Genomic DNA, 18,862 nt, shown 5'->3' on the forward strand with positions numbered 1-18,862 from the left:
TCTCTCCCTATCCCGCCAGCCCGCTGGTCAGGCCGGGTTTCCTCTGGAGCCCACTCACATTCCGCACTGGCCTGACTGAGGCACAAGCCCATGTGTGTCTTCACCTTGCTTCTTCCTGCCTGTCCTGCGACTTCTGCACTGTTAGCCCTCCCTTCTCAAATCATGTCTGTCTTCTCCACAGCCTCCAGCACGTCACTCTGCCCTGTCCCCGACCTCTCCAACCACACTTAGATCTTCTCGTGAAGGTTCTGCATCCTCCATCCTGTCCTGAAATGCACACGCAGCTCAGGGCTTGTCTGAACCTCCAGTCACAACACCCTCTCTCCTAAGGCTGTGCTTAGCCAACAGCTCTAATTGCTAACTACAGGGATGACTCAGATGCCTTTCGGCCCCTCCCTCTGGCCTGCTTTCACTCCCAGGAAGCCAGATGTTTATTAAACAGAATCTTCACTTGGACAACCCGAAGGGAGCTCAAACCCAGTGCCTCTCAAAAGTATGCTCAGCACGGTCCCCTCTACCAGACTCAGCCAACTACTGTGCCAAGGACAGTGACCCTGGAGCCTGCTGTTCAGGTACCCGAGTGAATACTGATCCCCTTCCCCAGGCACCAGGGTCACTGTCCTTGGCACTTATCTTTCCCTACACTTTACAGCCAGTCACCAAATTCTCTCGGTTCTTTTGACTAGTAGTCTCCAATTCACCATCTCTTCTTCTTCTTTTTTTTTTTTTTTTTTAGAGAGAAGAGAAGAGAAGAGAAGAGAAGAGAGAGAGAGAGAGAGAGAGAATTTTTTTAATATTTATTTTTTAGTTATTGGTGGACACAACATCTTTTTCGTACGTGGTGCTGAGGATAGAACCTGGGCCGCACGCATGCCAGGTGAGCGGGCTACCGCTTGAGCCACATCCCCAGCCCTCACCATCTCTTCTCCATCCCCCATTATATCATCGGCCCAACACTGGCTGATCACAACTAGATCACTACCAATCAGATTCACTCTTTGCTTCTGGTCTTACCCACCCTTCATTGGTTTCCTATTGTGTTTTTGTTGGTTTTTTTTGAGGAGGGGGGCAGTACCAGAGATTGAACTCAGGAGCACTAGGCCACCAAGCCACATCCTCAGCCTTATTTTTGTACTTTATTTAGAGACAGGTCTCATTGAGTTGCTTAGTGCCTTGCTTTTGCTGAGGCTGGCTCAGCCTCCTAAACCACTGGGATTATAGGTGTGTGGCACTGCACCCGGCTTCCTATAGTGTTTTTGATAAAAGATAAACTCTTTTAAGTGGATGAAATAATTACCGATTACCTGTCAGTTAAATTTGATTAGAAGGAGAGTGAATTTTTGATCCAGACTTTCTGGTTCAAATTCTAGAATCTGTTCTTGCAAGTTGATGACCTTCAGCAATTCACTCAAACCCTCTGTGCCTCAACTTTCTCTTCAGAAAATGGGGATAATAAAGCCCACCTCCTTGTGTTTTTATGAAAATTAAAACCTGCTACATGTAAACATCTTAGAACAGTTCCAGCTCATAATAAGAACCGTGTATGTATGTGCACCAACTGATGTTCTTTACTTCTGATTCTAGACTTAGGCCAAACTTTGCCTATTTCTCTTCTATCACACTTTCACGTTTGCTGTTCTTGCAGACTACCCCATTGCCAACTGGTGGCCTAAACCCAACCTTTAAGTCCTGTCTTGGACATTATTATCCCCTTCCTGACCTCAACAATATGACTTAAGAGCACAGATTTCAAAGACAGATGGCCTGGGTTCAAATCAATACTTAGTCACTTAGTGCCCCCCTGCCGAATCTTGGACAGGTCACTTAACCTCTGTGACTCAATTTCCTTTTCTATAAAATGAGGAAGACAGCAGCACCTACTCGTAGGATCATAGTGAGGATCAAGGAGCTCAATTTCCAGAGGCTCTTAGAATGGCACTTAAGGCAAGCACCTAATACCCGGCAGCTATCAGCATTCCTGCTAAGCTCGCTGCTGTGCCTGAGCTCTCCAGACTGACACTGAGTGAACGCTCCATAAAAGTCTGTCTGTGTACCCCCATGTCTTCAGTCTTGCTTTGAACTGCCTTCCTGCTCCAAACCTAGCATCCAATATAAAGGAAATATCCTAAGCCTGAACAATATCACCGACTCCCCAGCACCCCCAAACACACACAATGGGGCACCATCTGATGACTCCCAAACTTCATCAGACTCCTGGGTCCTGCCAGCCTCGGGACCTCAAAGCAGCCTTCCCGGGCTGGGGCTATGGCTCAGTTGGTAGAGGGCTTGCCTGGCATGCACAAGGCCTGGGTTCGATGCCCAGCACCCAAACAAAAAAACACAAACCACAAAACCAAACCAGCCTCCCGCCGCGCTCCCGCCCCTCCCGTCGTCGGACGCCAGGTCCTCCCCTGGCTCCACCGCTTTCCCGCCCCGCTCCCAGCTCCATCAGACCCCGGCTGCGCGCGCGCGCGCCCGCGGGCCCGGCCGCTGACCGGTCCTGGAGCTGGAGGTCGGGTCGCTCCCGCGGCTCCTCGTAGAAGCTGATGCCCGGGTGCGTGGCCAGGGCCCGCCACAGAAACTCCTGCGTGTAGGGCTCCAACGGCAGCGGGAAGGGAGGCACTCGGGATTCCAGACGGCTCCACAGTGCGGGCAGACACAAGCCATCCAGCCCCTCGAGGGCCACTTCGTCCAACAAGGACTCCAACGCGTCCATGGCTGCTTGAATCGGCGGCGCCCAGAGCGCCTGCGCACCCAGCCGCCGAGGCCCCTGGTCCAGCGCGCCTGCGCACAGCGATCCGCGGGAGGCGGGTCGGACCGGGAGATTGGAGGAGGAGTTCCAGCGCGCCGACGTGACGTCACTCCCTCGGAGGCGGGTTCAGTGAGTGGAGCTCCGCCGCCATTGGTCCGGAACCCCGCAGTAACCAGGGGAACTGCAAACAGTGTAGGGGCCGCTTCCGGTTCGAACACCCGGAACCGCCGCCTCTAGGGATGGACGGTGAGTGTTCGTGGGCCCCTCCGGGAGGTCGGGCGGTTATTCTCTCAGGCCTCCCGAGTCTTCCCTGCGCCGAATACTAGGCCGTAACCCCCCTGGATCACCACTTCCCGACCCGGGATGTTCTCCAGGCTGAGGGAAAGCAGGGCTTAGTGGTCCGGCATGGGGAGGAAAGGCGGGGGGCGTGGTCAGTGGTCTGGCCCAGTGCCCAGCTGTGGTCGTGGGGGACCTCGACCCTGGCCGGGGCCCAGAGAAGGGAATTACGGTGGGAAAGGAGAGGTGGAGGGTGGCATTGCGGGATCTGGGAATTGGGACGGAGGGAAGGGTAATCCTGCCGAGTGCGCTCCGGAGAAGGGAGCTGGGGCGGGAAGTCTGGGGAGGTCAGGAAGGTTCCTCTTCTGTGCTTTGGCGTTGATTGTAGCAGCCCCCATTCACAGAGTCCTGTCTGGTGCTAGGAACTCTGTAAACGCAACGCATGGCCAAACTTCGCAGCAGTCCTTTGAGATCAGTGTTACTCCGTTCACAGAGAAGGAAACTGGGGCCAAGAAAAGTTGAGTAACTTTGTCCAAAGTCAAACAGACACCGAGTGACAGAAACAGTGAGGCATTGTCTCTGGAGCTGAATTAGGGGGCTAGAGGTTTAGACGTGTTTTTAGGGATTCTTTATCCAGAGGTTGCCGATTTGAATGTCTGCAGAGTCAGGTTTAGTTGGGCTGGAATGGGACTGTGACTGAAAATCAGTTTCCCCATCTGAAAGGGGAGCTGCTCATTCAACTATGGCCTGCTGTCTTCTCGGGTGCTTCTCAAAAAATCATGACAGCCAGTCAGTCTGAAGTCCAGAAGCACCCTGATGGAAATCATGGAACTGACAATCGGAAGCCATCTGGAAATAAGTTACTCTGATTTCTCATTTTCCAGATGGGGAGACTAATGTCTAGGGAGAATGGCAGGATCTGCTAGAACCCAGATCATTTTTCTTACTACACCACTGTCCCATTCTGGAGAATTTGCATCCCATTGATATCTTTTAAATGCAGTACAGAAAAAAAAATGTTTTTAATTGAGCATTCCATCATGTGCTTAGTAGATAGATATCTTTGCCCTTTGGGCTTCAGCAGTACCATAAAAATGTCTTACAGCTTACCCTGTGGAAAGGTCAGTGTGATGTTGCTAAAAGAACAACAGTTCTCAAACCTTTTAGATCTCAAGATACTTTTATGCTCTTCTCTGAAAAGATTGTATCTATTATGTCTACAATATTTACCATATTGGAAGTTAAAGCTGGAAAATTCTTAAAACATTTATCAATTCATTTGAAAATAACAATAGCCGGGCACAGTAGCATATGCCTGTAATCTCAGCAGCTTGGGAGACTGAGGCGGGAGGATTGCAAGTTCAAAGCCAGCCCTGAGCAACTTAGCAAGACCCAGTCTCAAAATTTAAAAAAAAAGGGGTGGGGGACAAGGCTTAGTGTATAAGCACCATGGGTTCAATTCCCAGCAAAAAAGAAAGAAAGAAAATAACAATAAGCCAATTACATCCAAGCATAAATATGTATTTAATGAAAAATAACTATATTTCTGTCCCCTACCCCAAATAATTAGTAGGAAGAGTGGCCTTGTTTTACATTTTCTCAATTGTCTTCCATGTCTGGCTTAATAGAAAACAGTAGACTCATTTATGCTTCAAGATCTGAACTGTTTCCTAATAACAGTCATGTTGTTTTGACCAATGTATATAAAGAACTGGTTTCATATGGCTGTATAACTGGAATAGGAAGGAATATTTAAATTTCCTTTTGGGTAACTGTAGATACTCTTATGACTACACCAAACTCAGCAAATGGTGGTTTGTTAAAGGTTAGTCACAGAGTGGTATCTGAAACTATGTGAGTGAACTTCGGTACTCAATTGCATTAAAATCCATTAGCCTCTCTTGACCTTTGACTGGCTGTTTTACCCCTATATGATTTTATAACATTATCCATTTGTCTTGTTAATAAGTTATGCAAATATTCCAAGTGTTGACATTGGTAATTTCCAGTACCAATACCCCACGTTCCTTAGTATCACCACCTATGTCATTTTAAAATAAATGTAAGTGTTGGGAAGCTATTAAGCCAGCAAGGTAATAGAAAGAAGTTTTCCACTTGAAAGCTTGAATTTTATCATTGGCACCAAATATATTGTCAGTTGTTTTCTTGAAGTGATAGCCTCACTTCATTTGTATTTGAGCAGATGATGGCAAAGCATCCAGGTCTGGAGAACTACAAGTTCTCTGTTGTTCATTTGAGTAGAAATGACATACCATACAAAATGTGGTTGTTCATCTGACAGTTCAAGAAATTGAATAGGCATTTTCTGGGACCAACCATTGTTCTTGGCTTGTAGCAAAACTGATTTATGTGTGCTTCCTTTTTTTCACACAGAATATTAAAAAGATGTGCACTCAGGCTTGAGTTGTGGCTCAGTGGTAGAGCACTTGCCTGGCAGGTGTGAGGCCCTGGGTTCGATTCTTAGCACAACATATAAATAAATAAATAAAGATCCATGAACAACTCAATAAAATTAAATAAAATATATTCAATCCTTTTTTAAAAAAGATGTGTACTCATGGGTTGAGATTATTAACTGTTTCAGGATATTCTGAAGTGGAGAAGATTTTTTGTTTGTTTTTTTGAGAGCATGCATCAGTGAAGTATATAATACTAATATACTATTAGTGTAGCTACTGATACAGTTGAGCACCACTGAATTGGTTCAGGCCACAAGCAGTTTTACCCCCCTTGCATTGCCTTAAGAGTACAGATGTCAACAGAGAGAAAAAGTCTTCACATTACAATGAGAATGATCTGGTCTATATGAATCCTCCTCCTCCCAAGACCTTTGGAACACATTGGGAAACATTGCTGCCAAACATTTCCAAGAAACCTGTTTTATTGCTTCTACTTGTCACCATCTCTGCCCTCCTGGAACATTATTTTAGACCCATGGAGGAATCTGTTCCTTTTCTGATTGGCTACAAAAAGGAATCATTTATTCTAAGAAAGAATTTACCCTAGGTGGACATAGTGGCACGTGCCTGGAATTCCCAGTGACTCATACCTGTAATTCCAGTTGCTCAGGAGGTTGAGACAGGAGGATCCCAAGTTCAAAGGCAGCCTCAGCAACTTAATGAGGTGTTAAGCAACTTAGTGAGGGATGTGGCTTAGTGGTTAACTACCCTGGGTTCAATCCCCAATACCCCCTCCAAAAAAAAAAAAAAATTACCTTAAGATTAGATTTAACCATCAAAAAATTCAATTTTCTATTCTAACTTTTGAAGCATTGATTTATGCATACTTTTTATAGGCACATATCTATTGGTTATACCGATATGGGCCTTAATGAATTGTGATTCTAGCCAATTAGATAAGCCAAGTGTGTCGGTGTCAGAAAGATGCTTATATCCTAAACTCACGTAAACTTAAATGTCTAACAAGTATCCTCAAATTGGACTATTTGGTTTATTCTGCAAGTCACCAGTGCTGGTTTCTTTGTTTTTTACCATAGCTCTTTATATTTCCCCTTTGACTTTGAGGCTATGAACTTTGACCTTTCTGAGCCTCAGTTTTCCTTTCTGTGAAATAGATGATGTTTTGTGGACTCAGTGAGATAATGCACTAAGGCACTTGTCAACCAGTGTAGCCCACAAGAAAACATTCCTAGAGGGAGCAGATGGTGTCATTATCTGCAAAAGTTAGAACTTCCAAACTGCTGACAGAAGAGGGAGGTGCTTCTGATGAAGCGCTTGAGCAAATAATCATCTTTGTAATGAGCTTGCTCTTTGTTTAGGAGAAAACTCCATGTTTGACATTGCTTATTTGCATAAAAGTAATTGGCAGTGTGTATGAGTCTTAAGCCTATGAAAATGTTCACCCTTTGTAAGAAAGTCAAATTCTCTCCAGTGAGATGGTTTAGGGAAAAAAAAAACCAACTCAGTTGGTGGAGAACATAATAATTAGACAAAAGTTCAGCTCATCAGTGTAATTAGAAAGGACTTGAAAGTTGATCCTTTGTTTTGGCCCCCCCCAGAACAAATAAGTCAACATTTCTCCTGTTTATACTGTTAATTTGCTCAGCAAACTTTCTCCAAGAATTAATAATGGCAAGATGAAATTTAGCCTGGCTTGTCCAAATAATCCCAAACTGCAAAACAGGTGACGGTTGAATTAGCAAGGTTTTGCCCAAAGTACACAATCAGTGTGTCTGGTCTCTTTTGTCCCTGTGTTATATTCATCTGGGCTCTTGATAATTTGTCTGTTTCTCTTCCTACTTAAAATAAACCAAGCCAGGAACAGTGGCACATGCCTGTAATCCCAGCCGCTCCGGAGGTTGAGGCAGGAGGATCACAAGTTCAAGGCCAACCGCAGTAATTTAGTGAGACCCTAAGCAACTTAGTAAGACTTTGTCTCTAAATAAAAAGTAAAAAGGGCTGGGGATGCGGCTCAGTGGGTTAAGTGACTCTGGATTCAATTTCCAGTATGATTGAATGAATGAATAAATAAATAAATATCAAGCAAAAATTAAGAAGATAAAGCCCCCAGCTGGCAGAGTGACTGTGTGCCCCGGGTAGTCTGTGTCCACTCTGGGCTCTCTGCTTCCTTCCTGCCATTGCTTTCAGTGTTCCTTCCACCCTGTCGCTTTGTTTACAAGAAGGTGGCCCACCACGCTGTGTTTTGCTCAGTTCTGTTCCTTGCGGTGTTCCTGGAGCGACTCCTGGAGGGACTCGGTGGCATCCTATTGGGGTCTGGGCACTGGGATCCTAAGGTACGAAAATAAGTAGGATTGAATCCCTGTGAAGGGTAAATGGGAGTCTGTTGCACTGTTCTCTGACCTTTCCTGGGCCTGAGGAGTGGCTCACTGATGGAGCCCGTGCTGGGCGTGCGTGAGCCTCTGGGTTCCATTCCTGGTACTGCCAAAAAAAAATACTCTGTGGTGTGTCATAAAAGACCCATGTTGGCCTTGTCCCTGCCGGTGGTCTGGAGAGTCAGCTGCGGGCACGGCCTGCCCATGGAGCTGGTAAGAAGAAGAAAGTTCAAAAAGGCCCCACGGTTGACCCCACCACTGAGCTGAAATCCCTCCTGGGCCCTCAGAGTCTGCCCTGGGCTGGCCTCTTCCCAGGTGGGAGGGGCTTGTGAGCAGCAGCGCTGTCCTTGGAGGAGCTTGAAGCTGTCACATAAGCACTTTTATGATATAAGAGTAAGAAAGTGTGGCTCCTGATGTCCTGTGGGTTTTAAATACCCTGGCTCTTGCCCCTTAGCAGTTTCCCTACGGATATGTCACCTTTAACTAGAGGCCTGCTCTGGGGAAGCAGTCTCCCATCTTGAGTCACCTGCTCACCCCTCTCACGCCCACATGCTGGGCTGTATGGATTGGGTCTGTGGATGTGTTTCCTGTAATCAAAATGGGGATTCCATGTCAGACCCTGAACTTTGCAGTCTCCTGATAAACCAGGTGCTTTGGCCCCACTGGGTCTGGCTGGTCTCACAGGCCCATTCCCCCGGCACTGAACAGCACTTGACCTTGGACGTGTGCTATAGGTCATTCCCCTGTGGTTGGTGGTGCTGGTCAGCATTGCCTACACCTTGCCTTGAGCATTTTGGCCTCCCTGTGACATCTGAGATTTCAGCCCCTGCCCAAGCCGTCCCCGGAAGCTGGCTATCCTCTGAGCACCATATTCCTTCTTGCCTTCCTGCCTCGCCTGCAGGGTGCCCTGTCACCCCACAGATTGCAGCTCAGGTGTGGGACTCCAGCCTCTCTCCCTCTTGGAGGCTGGAGACCCAGGCTGGTTCCTTTGTACGCCCAAGGTCTGGCACCTGAGTGTTTGCTGGGTTGACATCGTAACCAGGAAAGACATTAGCCAGTTTGCCCCTCCTGAGTCGTGGCCAGTCTCCACTAAGCAGACAGAGAGAAAACCCCATAGCAAGCCTCCAGGGACCTTGGCTGGTTCCTCTTCCCCCAGTGGACCAGTGTGGCTCCCGCAGACGCTGTCCTTCAGAATAGTCAAGCACAGCCTTAATGACGCTCCTGCTCTGACTGCCCTTATTACCCCGTCCCACCCCCTTGTCCCCACTCTGCTGTCAGCCATCTGTCCTTTGCATCTCCTGTTCCAGGGAGGCCCTGCCTGGCTGTGGAGGCCACTGCTACCTTGACCCCACCCTTAGCTGATGGGTTCTCTGACTCCACATGTCCTCAGGGACAGAAGAGTCACTGGCTGAACCAGCCCCTGACAGCAGGTTGGAGCACCACAGACGTCTGGCCCCCTGCAGGGCCACCTCTTTCCCGAATCTGAAGTGAGCTTGCAGGGTCAGTGTGTATGTGTGTCCTCCCCCAAACAAAAGGGTCACAGACTACTTAGACACATTTTATGACACCACCTAAAATCACAGATTAGAGCTGGAAGCAACCTGAGAGATCTAGTCCAGGGTCCCCCTTTTGGGGGCCCTGAGGATCCCATGCAGAGGTTACAAATTCAGAGGCCTGCTGGGCCAAGTAACATAAATATGCGATGGCCGAGGGTGATTTCCTTATGCTGTTCGCGTCCCTTCCTGCCCATACCTAACCACGGTCTGCATACTCAGAATGTTCTCTCACTTCCTAAAGCTGTCTCCTGACTCCCTCTGTTATCTGCTGATTTCTTGATGCACACAGCCTCCTCTGCCTCCCCATGATCTGTTAAAAAAGAAGGCATAACTGTACCTTCCCGAGTGTGAGAATCCAGTGCGTTAACAGATGCACAGCCCTTTGGTGAGGGCCTGGCTCACAGGAAGTGCTTTTGCAGGTACCTGTGACGATGGTGGTGGTGATGACGATGGTGGTGGGAGTGACGATGGTGGTGGGAATTCTCACTTTCGCTGGATACATAAACCTTCACTTTTATTTTTGCAGTAGAGAAGAACCTCCCAGACCTGCTGATAAGTGGCACTTTGGACGTGACCTCAGGGGCAGGGAGACAACTGGGAGAGGTGGGGTGGGAATCAGAGGGCACCGTGCCATCTGGCAGGCTGCTGCAGCATCGCCGGGCAGGCATGGGGCTCTGCTGTGCCAGAGCATTCAGTTTTTCCCAAGAATCCAGAACTTGGGATTTTAAAATGTGAAATCGCCTAAACTTTAACTCTTGGCTGAAAAAAACATTTTTTTAACATTATGGAGTCTAGACAAACATCTGCTGGCTAGAATCAGCCAGTGCGTGTCTTAGATCTAGCTTGATCCTTCTCATTTATTAACTGTGGGCTGAGGCCCAGGGGCGTTAGGGGCCCGCTGCTTTGCGGCTCAGGAATGGGGTCATCATGTCCAGTTCTGTTCGAGTCCAGCACCCCTTACACGCCACCAGGCCTCCCTGGTCATGAGCTGTGCAGTCTAAAGCTCTGCCTCTTGTCTCCTTTGAGACGAAGATTCCAGAGATTCATAGCAGGACCTTCCTGGAGTGGATGAGTTCATCCATCTGAAGCCCTTGGAGGAGTGGCTGGCACTTAGTAGGCTTTCAGTGAAAATACGCATCCGGGGAAGGAGCACGTCTTTTTCCTTAGGATTCTGAAGGATCTCATGTGCCATCTTCCATATTTGTCAAGGGAGTTTGGCAGGTTCCTTGGGGATTTAAATAGAGAAGAGGTACTTTAACTCGGCCACACACACAAATGCAGAGTCCTCACTGGCATCCGCTGGGGACCGGGTGGGTGGAAGGGGCTGGGCTGGGGTGGGAAGTGGGATGGGTGGAGGAGCCTGTGTGATGGATGCAGAGAGAAACCAGAATCCATTCCAGCCTGGGAAGCATGTTGTCACAGAAGCCACTGATTCGATTACACAAGTGCCGCGTTTACTTATCTTTACTATTTCAAATGGAAAGAAATCAATATTTTCCAATTATCTCCGATGGAGTATCAAACTTACTGTGTCATATTTTGTTTCACCCTCCCAGAAAGGGCAGAGGAAAGGGCTCAGGAAATGACACTGTGAGAGAAATGAAGTCTTTTCTGCGTTCGCAATCCTGCTCCCTGTCCCTTCCGGCATTGTCCATTCAACAACTCAGCCTTTCATTGGTGTTTGATTCTAGAAATATCTACTGTGTCGCCACCTCCATGTCAGGCACATCCTCAGGTTGGGGAGGTTGGGGAGGCCGGTGGTAATGGAGCCCTGCGGCAGCCTCGGGTGTCACGGAGCTGCTGTTTGGTGGGAGCCACAGACCGCAGACATGGTAGTGTGAAAGGTCAGTCGGGTGCTTTGCTGGTTAAAGAAGGGAGTCTGGGGTCAAGTTCACTCAGAACAGAGGTCGCTTGAGGCTGAGAGTTGGCCATTAAGGAGGAGCCCGTAGAGACCCTGGGAGGGTACTCCAGAAAGAGGGGAGGAGAGGACCAGGGCCCTGAGGCTGGGAGTCCTGGGCCAAGGAGAAGGAGGATGGTCGGCACCAGAGAGTGGGGGCTGGGGGCGGGGGCACGGGAGCTGAGATGTCACTGGCACAGGCCACACAGAGCCTGTTCAGTCAGGGCAGAGGGTGTAGGTTCTGTCACACACAGAGGGGAGCCTGGGGAAGCAACATGGTCTTGTTATTATTTGGCTGCTGTGGGGAATCTGGGCAGGAATGGGGCCCGGGCCACCTGCTGCTGGTGGCAATTAGAAAAGCCCAGGGAGAGGCCCGGGGCTAGTGGGGGCTGATGGAGAGGAGTGGACAGGCAGCCTCGGGGTCTCTTTGGAGCCAGAGTCCATTAGGGCTCACTCAGGTCCCCAAACAGTCAGGAGCTGTTGGAGGAGAGGATTAATAACTCCCCGGGACCTGCTGGGCCAAGTGCTCGGCAGGCACTTCCCCCTAAGTGGAGTGGGACTGCAGGACTCCCAGACAGGTAGCGGGGGGCAGCCTCGTAGCCACTCCACAGCATTGTCCCCAGGCTCTCACCTAATGAGGAAAGCGGCCGCAGGACGCATGGCTGAGCATTCCTCAACCAAGTGAGCGCGGCGCGGTGTGCAGGTTATATATAACCATTGTAGGTGCCAGCTGCTGTTTGGGTTTGGAAAGGAGAAGAGGAGCTTAGCATGACTTGTTTATCTCAGGTAATTTGGCAGTAAACTGGGCTCTGGGAATTTGAGTTACACAGAGAATGCAAAGGAAGAGTGACGGGGACATTGTTTCAGGCTTTCAGAAGGGGGAATGGAACTTAAAGACCCAGAACCAGCCTGGGGCACACGTGGGCCAAGAAGGGAGCGTGCAGGTGGCAGAGTCTGCCCTAGTGGTTGTCCCAGTGTCTGTAGGAGAAGGTCCCAGCACCCCCAAGGATGCAGAACCTGAGGACCCTGACGTCCATGGTATTTGCATGTGGCCCCTGTGCGTCTTCCTGAGTTTTAAATCAAACCTAACGCAGTGTGAATGCTGCACGGGTGGTTGTCCTATTGCATTATTTATGGAATAGCAACAAGGGAAAAAGTCTGGGCGTGTTCAGTACAGATGTGGGTTTTCCCCCAGATGTTTTCCCTGGGCACTTGGTGGAGTCTGCAGACGCAGAACCTAGAGATCCAGAGGCCATCTCGGCGGGAAAGCCGGAGTCCGCGCTCCTCTGCCTGGTTACCTGTTAGGTCGGAAACTAGGGCCCTCTTTTGTTGAGCTTTGATTTTTTTTTTTTTTTTAATTACTTGTCAACATTTAAAACTGGACACTTTCTCCTAAGCCTGGGTTTACTGCTTCTTCTTCAAAACCAATAGAACAGGGCTGGGGATGTGGCTCAAGCGGTAGCGTGCTCGCCTGGCATGCATGTGGCCCGGGTTCGATCCTCAGCACCACATACAAACAAAGATGTGTGTCCGCTGAGAACTAAAAAAAAAATAAAAATAAATATTAAAAAAAAAACAATAGAACAGGACCTGGGTTCCCACACAGAAGCCAGTGGTGGGGCTGAACCCAGACCCTGTCCCCTCAGGCTGGCTGGCAGCTGCTCCCCGCCTGCCCGACCCACCCTGTTGCCTTTTTCTGCCACTTGTATCTGCCTGGCCCTGGCACATGGGCGTGTTTGCACACCCCAAGGTGGACGCCAGAAGGAGGGTTAGGGGACACGCAGGGAGTTGGAATGGGGCGCAGTAAAAGTGGCAGTGAGCCTGGGCGTGCTCCCCGCCCCCGCTCTCCTGAGCACACAGCAGCCGACCAAAGTCAGGGGTGTCTGCAGTTTTGTGGTTGAAGGTAGAAATCCCAAGAGCTGTCACCAGGGAAGAGCCTGACTGGCAGGTGCCCAGTGAGCACTAGTGGCCCACCCTGGAGAAGCCCCTTTCCAGACAGCCCAGGGGACAGGCCTTCAGTCGCCTGCAGGCCTTTATCTTTTCCTGCTCCTCCTCCCTCCCTGTCGTCTCTGCCATTTCATAAAACCTTCGCAGGTCACCCACAGGCCACTGGCGTAGCTAAGGAACTACTGTTTCAGTTTCCAGAAACAATTTCTTTGTCATCGCATCATTCTTATCTCTCACCCTTAGAGACGGGCCTCTTAAGAGGAGGCATTTGTCCTCTGGAAACACCGACTTCTCTTTCCAGCCAGCTCCGGGGTCCTGAGGTCCGTGGTGGCGGCTGCTCCCTGCTCCTGCTAGTCTGCAGCTCACGCTCCCGCCCCCCAGGCCTTGGCGGGAAAGGCTACAGTATTTCTTATGTGGTTTTTTTTTTTTTTTCCCAATTGAATCAGCTTTTGGATACGTCAACTTAAAATATTGTTTAAGTTTCAAAGAAATATATTCATTTAAAAGTTAAAACCATGTAGAACAGTGTATGCATTTCAAAGTCACAAGTGCCTTTGGTTCTTTGTACAAATAGAACTGAGAGGAGCAGACCTTCTTTTTCCTCAGTTTCTTTCAGAAAAGAAACTTTTTGCCCATTGTTTTTTTTTTTTTTTTCACTTACAATTCGACCATCTTTTAAGCCTATATGAGAAGTGCGCTGTGAGGAGCCCCGCCCCCTCCGGCCCTCCTCAGGGTCCTGCCCCACCCCTGGACACATCAGTGGTTCCCTGCGGGTGGGCTTGCCGCTGATTTCTAATATCTGCTAATGCCAACCGTGACACCTTTCGTCACTGTGACCGAAACACCTGACAAGAACCACTGGAAGGAGGGACGACTGATTTCTGCTCCCGGTTCCAGAGGTTCCTGTCCATACTCCATAGCTGTGGGCCCAGGGTGAATGGTGGAGGGGCTCAGCTTATGGCAACTAGAAAACAGAGAGAGGAGGAGGGGTGCGGGGAAGGGAAAGAGAAAGAGCAAGGGAGAGGCCAGACACAGGTGGCCTCCCAGGGGCGCGCCCCCCCCCCCCATTTCCTGCTTCCTCCACGCGTGTGTCTAACCTGCAGGTAGAAGATCCTACTCCACTAGAGTCTGTTGTCTCTTGAGGATTGGTCCCTGAGGAGGTCAGAGCCCTCGTGAGCCGATCACTAAGTCCCCACTTCACAACTTTCCAGTACTGGGGGCCAGACCAGTCTTTGGGGGGCTCTTTATATCCGACCACGGCAGACATATTGTTTCCAGTTTGTGGAGTGTTTCTCCACGGCGCGTTCCCAGCAGTGACCTGGTGAGCTCAGAGGGAACATGAGCTAGAGCTTTGGAGAATGTTGGCGACACATTCTCCAGAGGAGCAGCGCCCTTCTGTGCTCGCCCAGCAGTGCCGCCTCCCAGCCCAGCCCCGTGTGTCGTCAGGCTCTGGATTTGTGCTTCTGACAGGTGAGAGAAAGCAGGGACCCTGTAGGGTGCTCCTCCTGTCATTAGACTGCACAGACATGAACGAGCCCAGTGGGAGCCCCACGTAACTGGACGACAGAAGAAGTAAGTTCCCCTCTTGTGGGACGTTGATGGGGAGCACCATCACCCTCTCCATCCTGCTCACCCTCCCCAGCCCCAGGGACAAAAAAATTCCTTTTTTACGGGGAGTACCAAGGATCGAACTCTGGGGCACTCGACCTCCGAGCCCCATCCCCAGCCTGATTTTGTATTTTATGTAGAGACAGGGTCTCCCTGAGCTGCTTAGCACCTGCTGAGGCTGGCTTTGAATTTGCAATCCTCCAGCCTCAGCCTCCTGAGCCGCTGGGATTACAGGTGTGCGCCACTGGGCCGCGCAACAAGTTCTTTATTCAAAGGTCCGTGTGCTGAGGAGCCTCTGCGCAGGCTTTCTTTGTCTGTAGGAGTCCCACCAAGTCACCTGCTTCTCCAAAGCCCCAGCGGGACTGAGTCCAGCATCAAGACCCCTCTCCACAGTCACCTCTTCATGCCTTTGCCGTCCTCCAGATCAGCAGCTTTATCTTCTTTGGGAAAGAATTTTCTTCTAAGCTCCTTATTAATTGCTCTGGGAGTCCAGGACATTTAACAGCTAAGTCACAGAAAAAGCCCCTTAACCCAGACTCTTTCCTCACACATTGTTTTTTTTGGATCGGGGGGGGGGGGTACCAGGGATTGAACTCAGGGTCACTCAAGTACTGAGCCCTATCCCCAGCCCTACTTTGTATTTTATTTAGAGACAGGGTGTCACTGAGTTGCTTTGTGCCTCACCATTGCTGAGGCTGGCTTTGAACCCCCGATCCTCCTGCCTCAGCCTCCTGAGCCGCTGGGGTTACAGGTGTGCGCCACCGCACCCCGCTCCTCACACATTCTCGTACTGAATTTGTTCTTGTCCTGGGCTTTAACCACCTGACTGAGGGCCAGCGTGGCCGAGTGGTTAGGAGAGCAGGCCTCTGGGGGAGGTGCCCAGATTCACATCCAACCTCCCCTGCTTGTCACCTGAAGAGTTCCTGGAGCCGGGACTTTGACTCAGGACAAATGGGGTCCTTGCGTACATGACAGAAGGGAATTCCAGGATATGCTGGTCGGAGACGCGTTCATTTAAGAAAGAAGATTACACGTTCCAGGGAGAACGTGGCTCTCTCAAGGGGGACACCTTTGGGGTCACAGTAGGAAACGTGCTCAAGGGAGAGGTGGCCATTTTGAGAGGGAAAAGGTTCGTGGGTAAAATGAGGAATCCTCACTCAAGGGGCTTGTGGGCCCCTCCAGGGAGGTCAGCGCCCCCGGGGGGGTGGTGGGACGTCGGGGTGATACTTACAGAGGGACCGCAGCTCGGCCCAGCGAGAGGTGGAGTCGGCAGTCAGAAGGTCCATGCCAGTTCTCCCCCCCTGGCCCATTGCCCATCATGTCACTCTTGGTAGGCAAGGGCCTGGGTCAAGGGCATAGGTCAAGGGCTTGGGTCAAGGGCATGGGTCAAGGGCCTGGGTCAAGGGCCTGGGTCGAGGGCCTGGGTCGAGGGCATAGGTCAAGGGCCTGGGTCAAGGGCCTGGGTCGAGGGCATAGGTCAAGGGCTTGGGTCAAGGGCATGGGTCAAGGGCCTGGGTCAAGGGCCTGGGTCGAGGGCCTGGGTCGAGGGCATAGGTCAAGGGCCTGGGTCGAGGGCATAGGTGAGGGCAGGGAATAGGGAATGGGGCTGAGCTGCTGTGAGTTGCTTGTTTTGCATTTCAAGTGTTCGTGGTGTTGCCTGCATTCTAAGGGCTCCTGGGTGCACCTCTCTCCACCCACCTCCCCACCTCCCTCAGTTTCATGAGGGATTGAACCCAGGGGTGCTTAACCACTGAACCACATTTCCAGCCCTTTTTATTTTTTATTTTGAGACAGGATCTCACTGAGTTGCTTATGGCCTTGCTAAGTCGCCCAGGCTGGCCTTGAACTTGCGATCCTCCTGCCGCAGCCTCCTGAGTTGTGCTGGGACAACAGGTGTGCGCCACCACACCAGGAACACTTCTCTTTTGAAACTCAGTTTAGTTTTCTTTTTCCGTATCCCCAAATTCCTCTCATAATCACTAGCCATGTGATACTGGGAAGGTTTCTTGACCTCTTTGGGACTCAGTGCCCTCATGTGACGTCTGGGATCACCACAGCACCTGGGAGGAGCCACCCAGAAATGAGTGGATGCAAGTACTTGGCCTGCAGCCCAGGGCTGGCTCATGGTTGACCCTGACTAGGGCGAGTCCCTGGGTGATGGTGGTCGCGACAGTGGTGGCATGACGGAGATGATGGTAGTGGGAACACACTGAGCCCTGACACTTACAAGGCACACTTAACCTCTCACCATCAGTTTGCTTCATTCTCTTTTCTCTGTACCAAGAGGAATACTATCTATCATCTAAACCTAGAGTTAGCAGACCACCGCCTGCTTGTGTAAATGAAGTTTCGTTGGCACACAGCCACGGCCATTGTTCACACACTGTTTGTGGCCCCTTTTGTGCTACAGTGGCAGAGTCAAGTAGCTACTCTAGAGACCTCATGGTCTTATGACCTATGGCTGACACAGTCAAAAGTATTTACTTTCTGGCCTTTTACATAAAAAGTTTGGTGACTCCTGGTCTAAAAGAGAGGCTGTGAAAACCTAGGCAGTGATGCTCTGCGGCGAAGCTGGCTGCACAGGTGTCAGTGGGCAGAACTGCACCAGGCAGACCTTGAACTCTCCACTCTCTTCCACCCATAAGGAGTGGAGCTAGGTCACCCTATGAATCAGGAATAGCATAGGACTATACTTTGCATACGTATTTCTGTTGTGTTCTCTGCATTTCCATATGCACCAAATTTATGCATTCATGAGTCTGTGCCCTGTAGACTGTACTTTACAGGTGGCTCAAGGCTTATTCCAAAGGGTAATTAACCACTGAGCTACACCCCCCCACCCTTTCATAAATTCATATATTATTTGGAGACTGGGTCTCACTGAGTTGCTTAGCGCCTTGCTTTTGCTGAGGCTGGCTTTGAACTCACGGTCCTCCTGCCTCAGCCTCCTGAGCCACTGGGATTACAGGCGTGCACCACTGTGCCCAGCTCCAAAGGTAATTTTGACATTGATTTTCTTTTGCCTGATGATATCAGAAAGGAAGACGTGACTCCCCTCTAACTGGTGGCTGTGAATATCATCTGCCTCTGGAGCAAAGTAAAACTGAAGTATCAGAACCTTCTACCCATTGAAAATAAATCCTAAGTGCAGATAAAACCTCTCTGAAATCCTAAGTGGAAGAATAGTATTATATTTACAAAAATTCAACGCATTCACTTCCTTTTGGCTTTCCCCAGGCACACATCTGTTCCATAAAGAGAAGCACATGCGCATCATTTACATTCGGCCTTATTTGTTGCTTTGGAGCTGATGCAGGCAGGTCACCTTGCAAAACGCAGAGGAACACCCCTTTAATTTTGCAAACGCATATATTGATATTAATGTCACCTTCTCCAGGTTCCCTCCCAGAGTTGTGGGAATAGATGAGGTACAGGTAGGAAGATGCTCAGAGATGCTACGTGCAGCTGAGAGGCGCAGTGGCTCTGGGTACAGCATTCTGTCCTTGGCAGGAAGCAGCTGCCTCCACATGGAGCTACCTGGAGCAGAGGGAGCCCAGGCGTGGGCTGGGCCGGCCAGCCTTGTGGGGAGGTCACGTAACAAATGCTCATAATTAGAGCGAATTATCTTCGTTGGAAAATAAGAGAATTATTTCCCAGTTTAATGAATAAAGACGCTTCTAATTAACTCCAGTAGAGAGATCTGCCTTCAGATTTCAGCAGTGAAGCGCTGTAGTCATTGTATTAATATTTTGTATTTATAGTTCACCCTGATGTTTTTCTTTTTTGTTTTTTTACTATGCTTATTGGTGTATGGAATTTTTGGAGATGAAGAGCAAACCCAGAGAGGATTCAGCCTCTCATTTAAAGCAAACAAAAAATCAGAGGCAGCTCTGGCCCAGAGAGATCCTATGACTTATGTCCCCCAGGAGTCAGTGTGACCAGCAAATAAAGGGGCTGCCGTGCGCACCCCTGGCCCGGCTCTGTGGGTCCTTGCCTTTCTCTGGCTCTGCTGG

At 49.9% G+C, this 18,862-nt stretch overlaps 2 protein-coding genes across 6 annotated transcripts in view; one reads left to right on the top strand and one right to left on the bottom strand.

The window, feature by feature from the left end:
• Gtf3c1 (general transcription factor IIIC subunit 1) overlaps nucleotides 1-2,793 on the bottom strand; it is a 64,718-nt gene extending 61,925 nt beyond the window's left edge. For both annotated transcript variants that reach the window (XM_076839801.2, XM_076839800.2), the window contains exon 1: nucleotides 2,496-2,793. In XM_076839801.2, coding sequence (XP_076695916.2) covers nucleotides 2,496-2,716 — 221 coding nt within the window. In that variant the 5' untranslated portion in view covers nucleotides 2,717-2,793. The remainder of the gene's footprint in view (nucleotides 1-2,495) is intronic.
• A 128-nt stretch (nucleotides 2,794-2,921) lies between these two features.
• Katnip (katanin interacting protein) overlaps nucleotides 2,922-18,862 on the top strand; it is a 142,270-nt gene continuing 126,329 nt past the window's right edge. For 3 of the 4 annotated variants that reach the window (XM_076840192.2, XM_076840196.2, XM_076840197.2), the window contains exon 1: nucleotides 2,974-2,998. In XM_076840192.2, the coding sequence (XP_076696307.2) occupies nucleotides 2,992-2,998 (7 nt within the window). In that variant the 5' untranslated portion in view covers nucleotides 2,974-2,991. Of the gene's footprint in view, nucleotides 2,999-18,862 lie in introns of all 4 variants that reach the window. The other variant, XM_076840194.2, reaches the window with a different exon arrangement.

The sequence above is a fragment of the Callospermophilus lateralis genome, chromosome 19, assembly GCF_048772815.1.
Source record: "Callospermophilus lateralis isolate mCalLat2 chromosome 19, mCalLat2.hap1, whole genome shotgun sequence".
NCBI lineage: Eukaryota > Metazoa > Chordata > Mammalia > Rodentia > Sciuridae > Callospermophilus > Callospermophilus lateralis.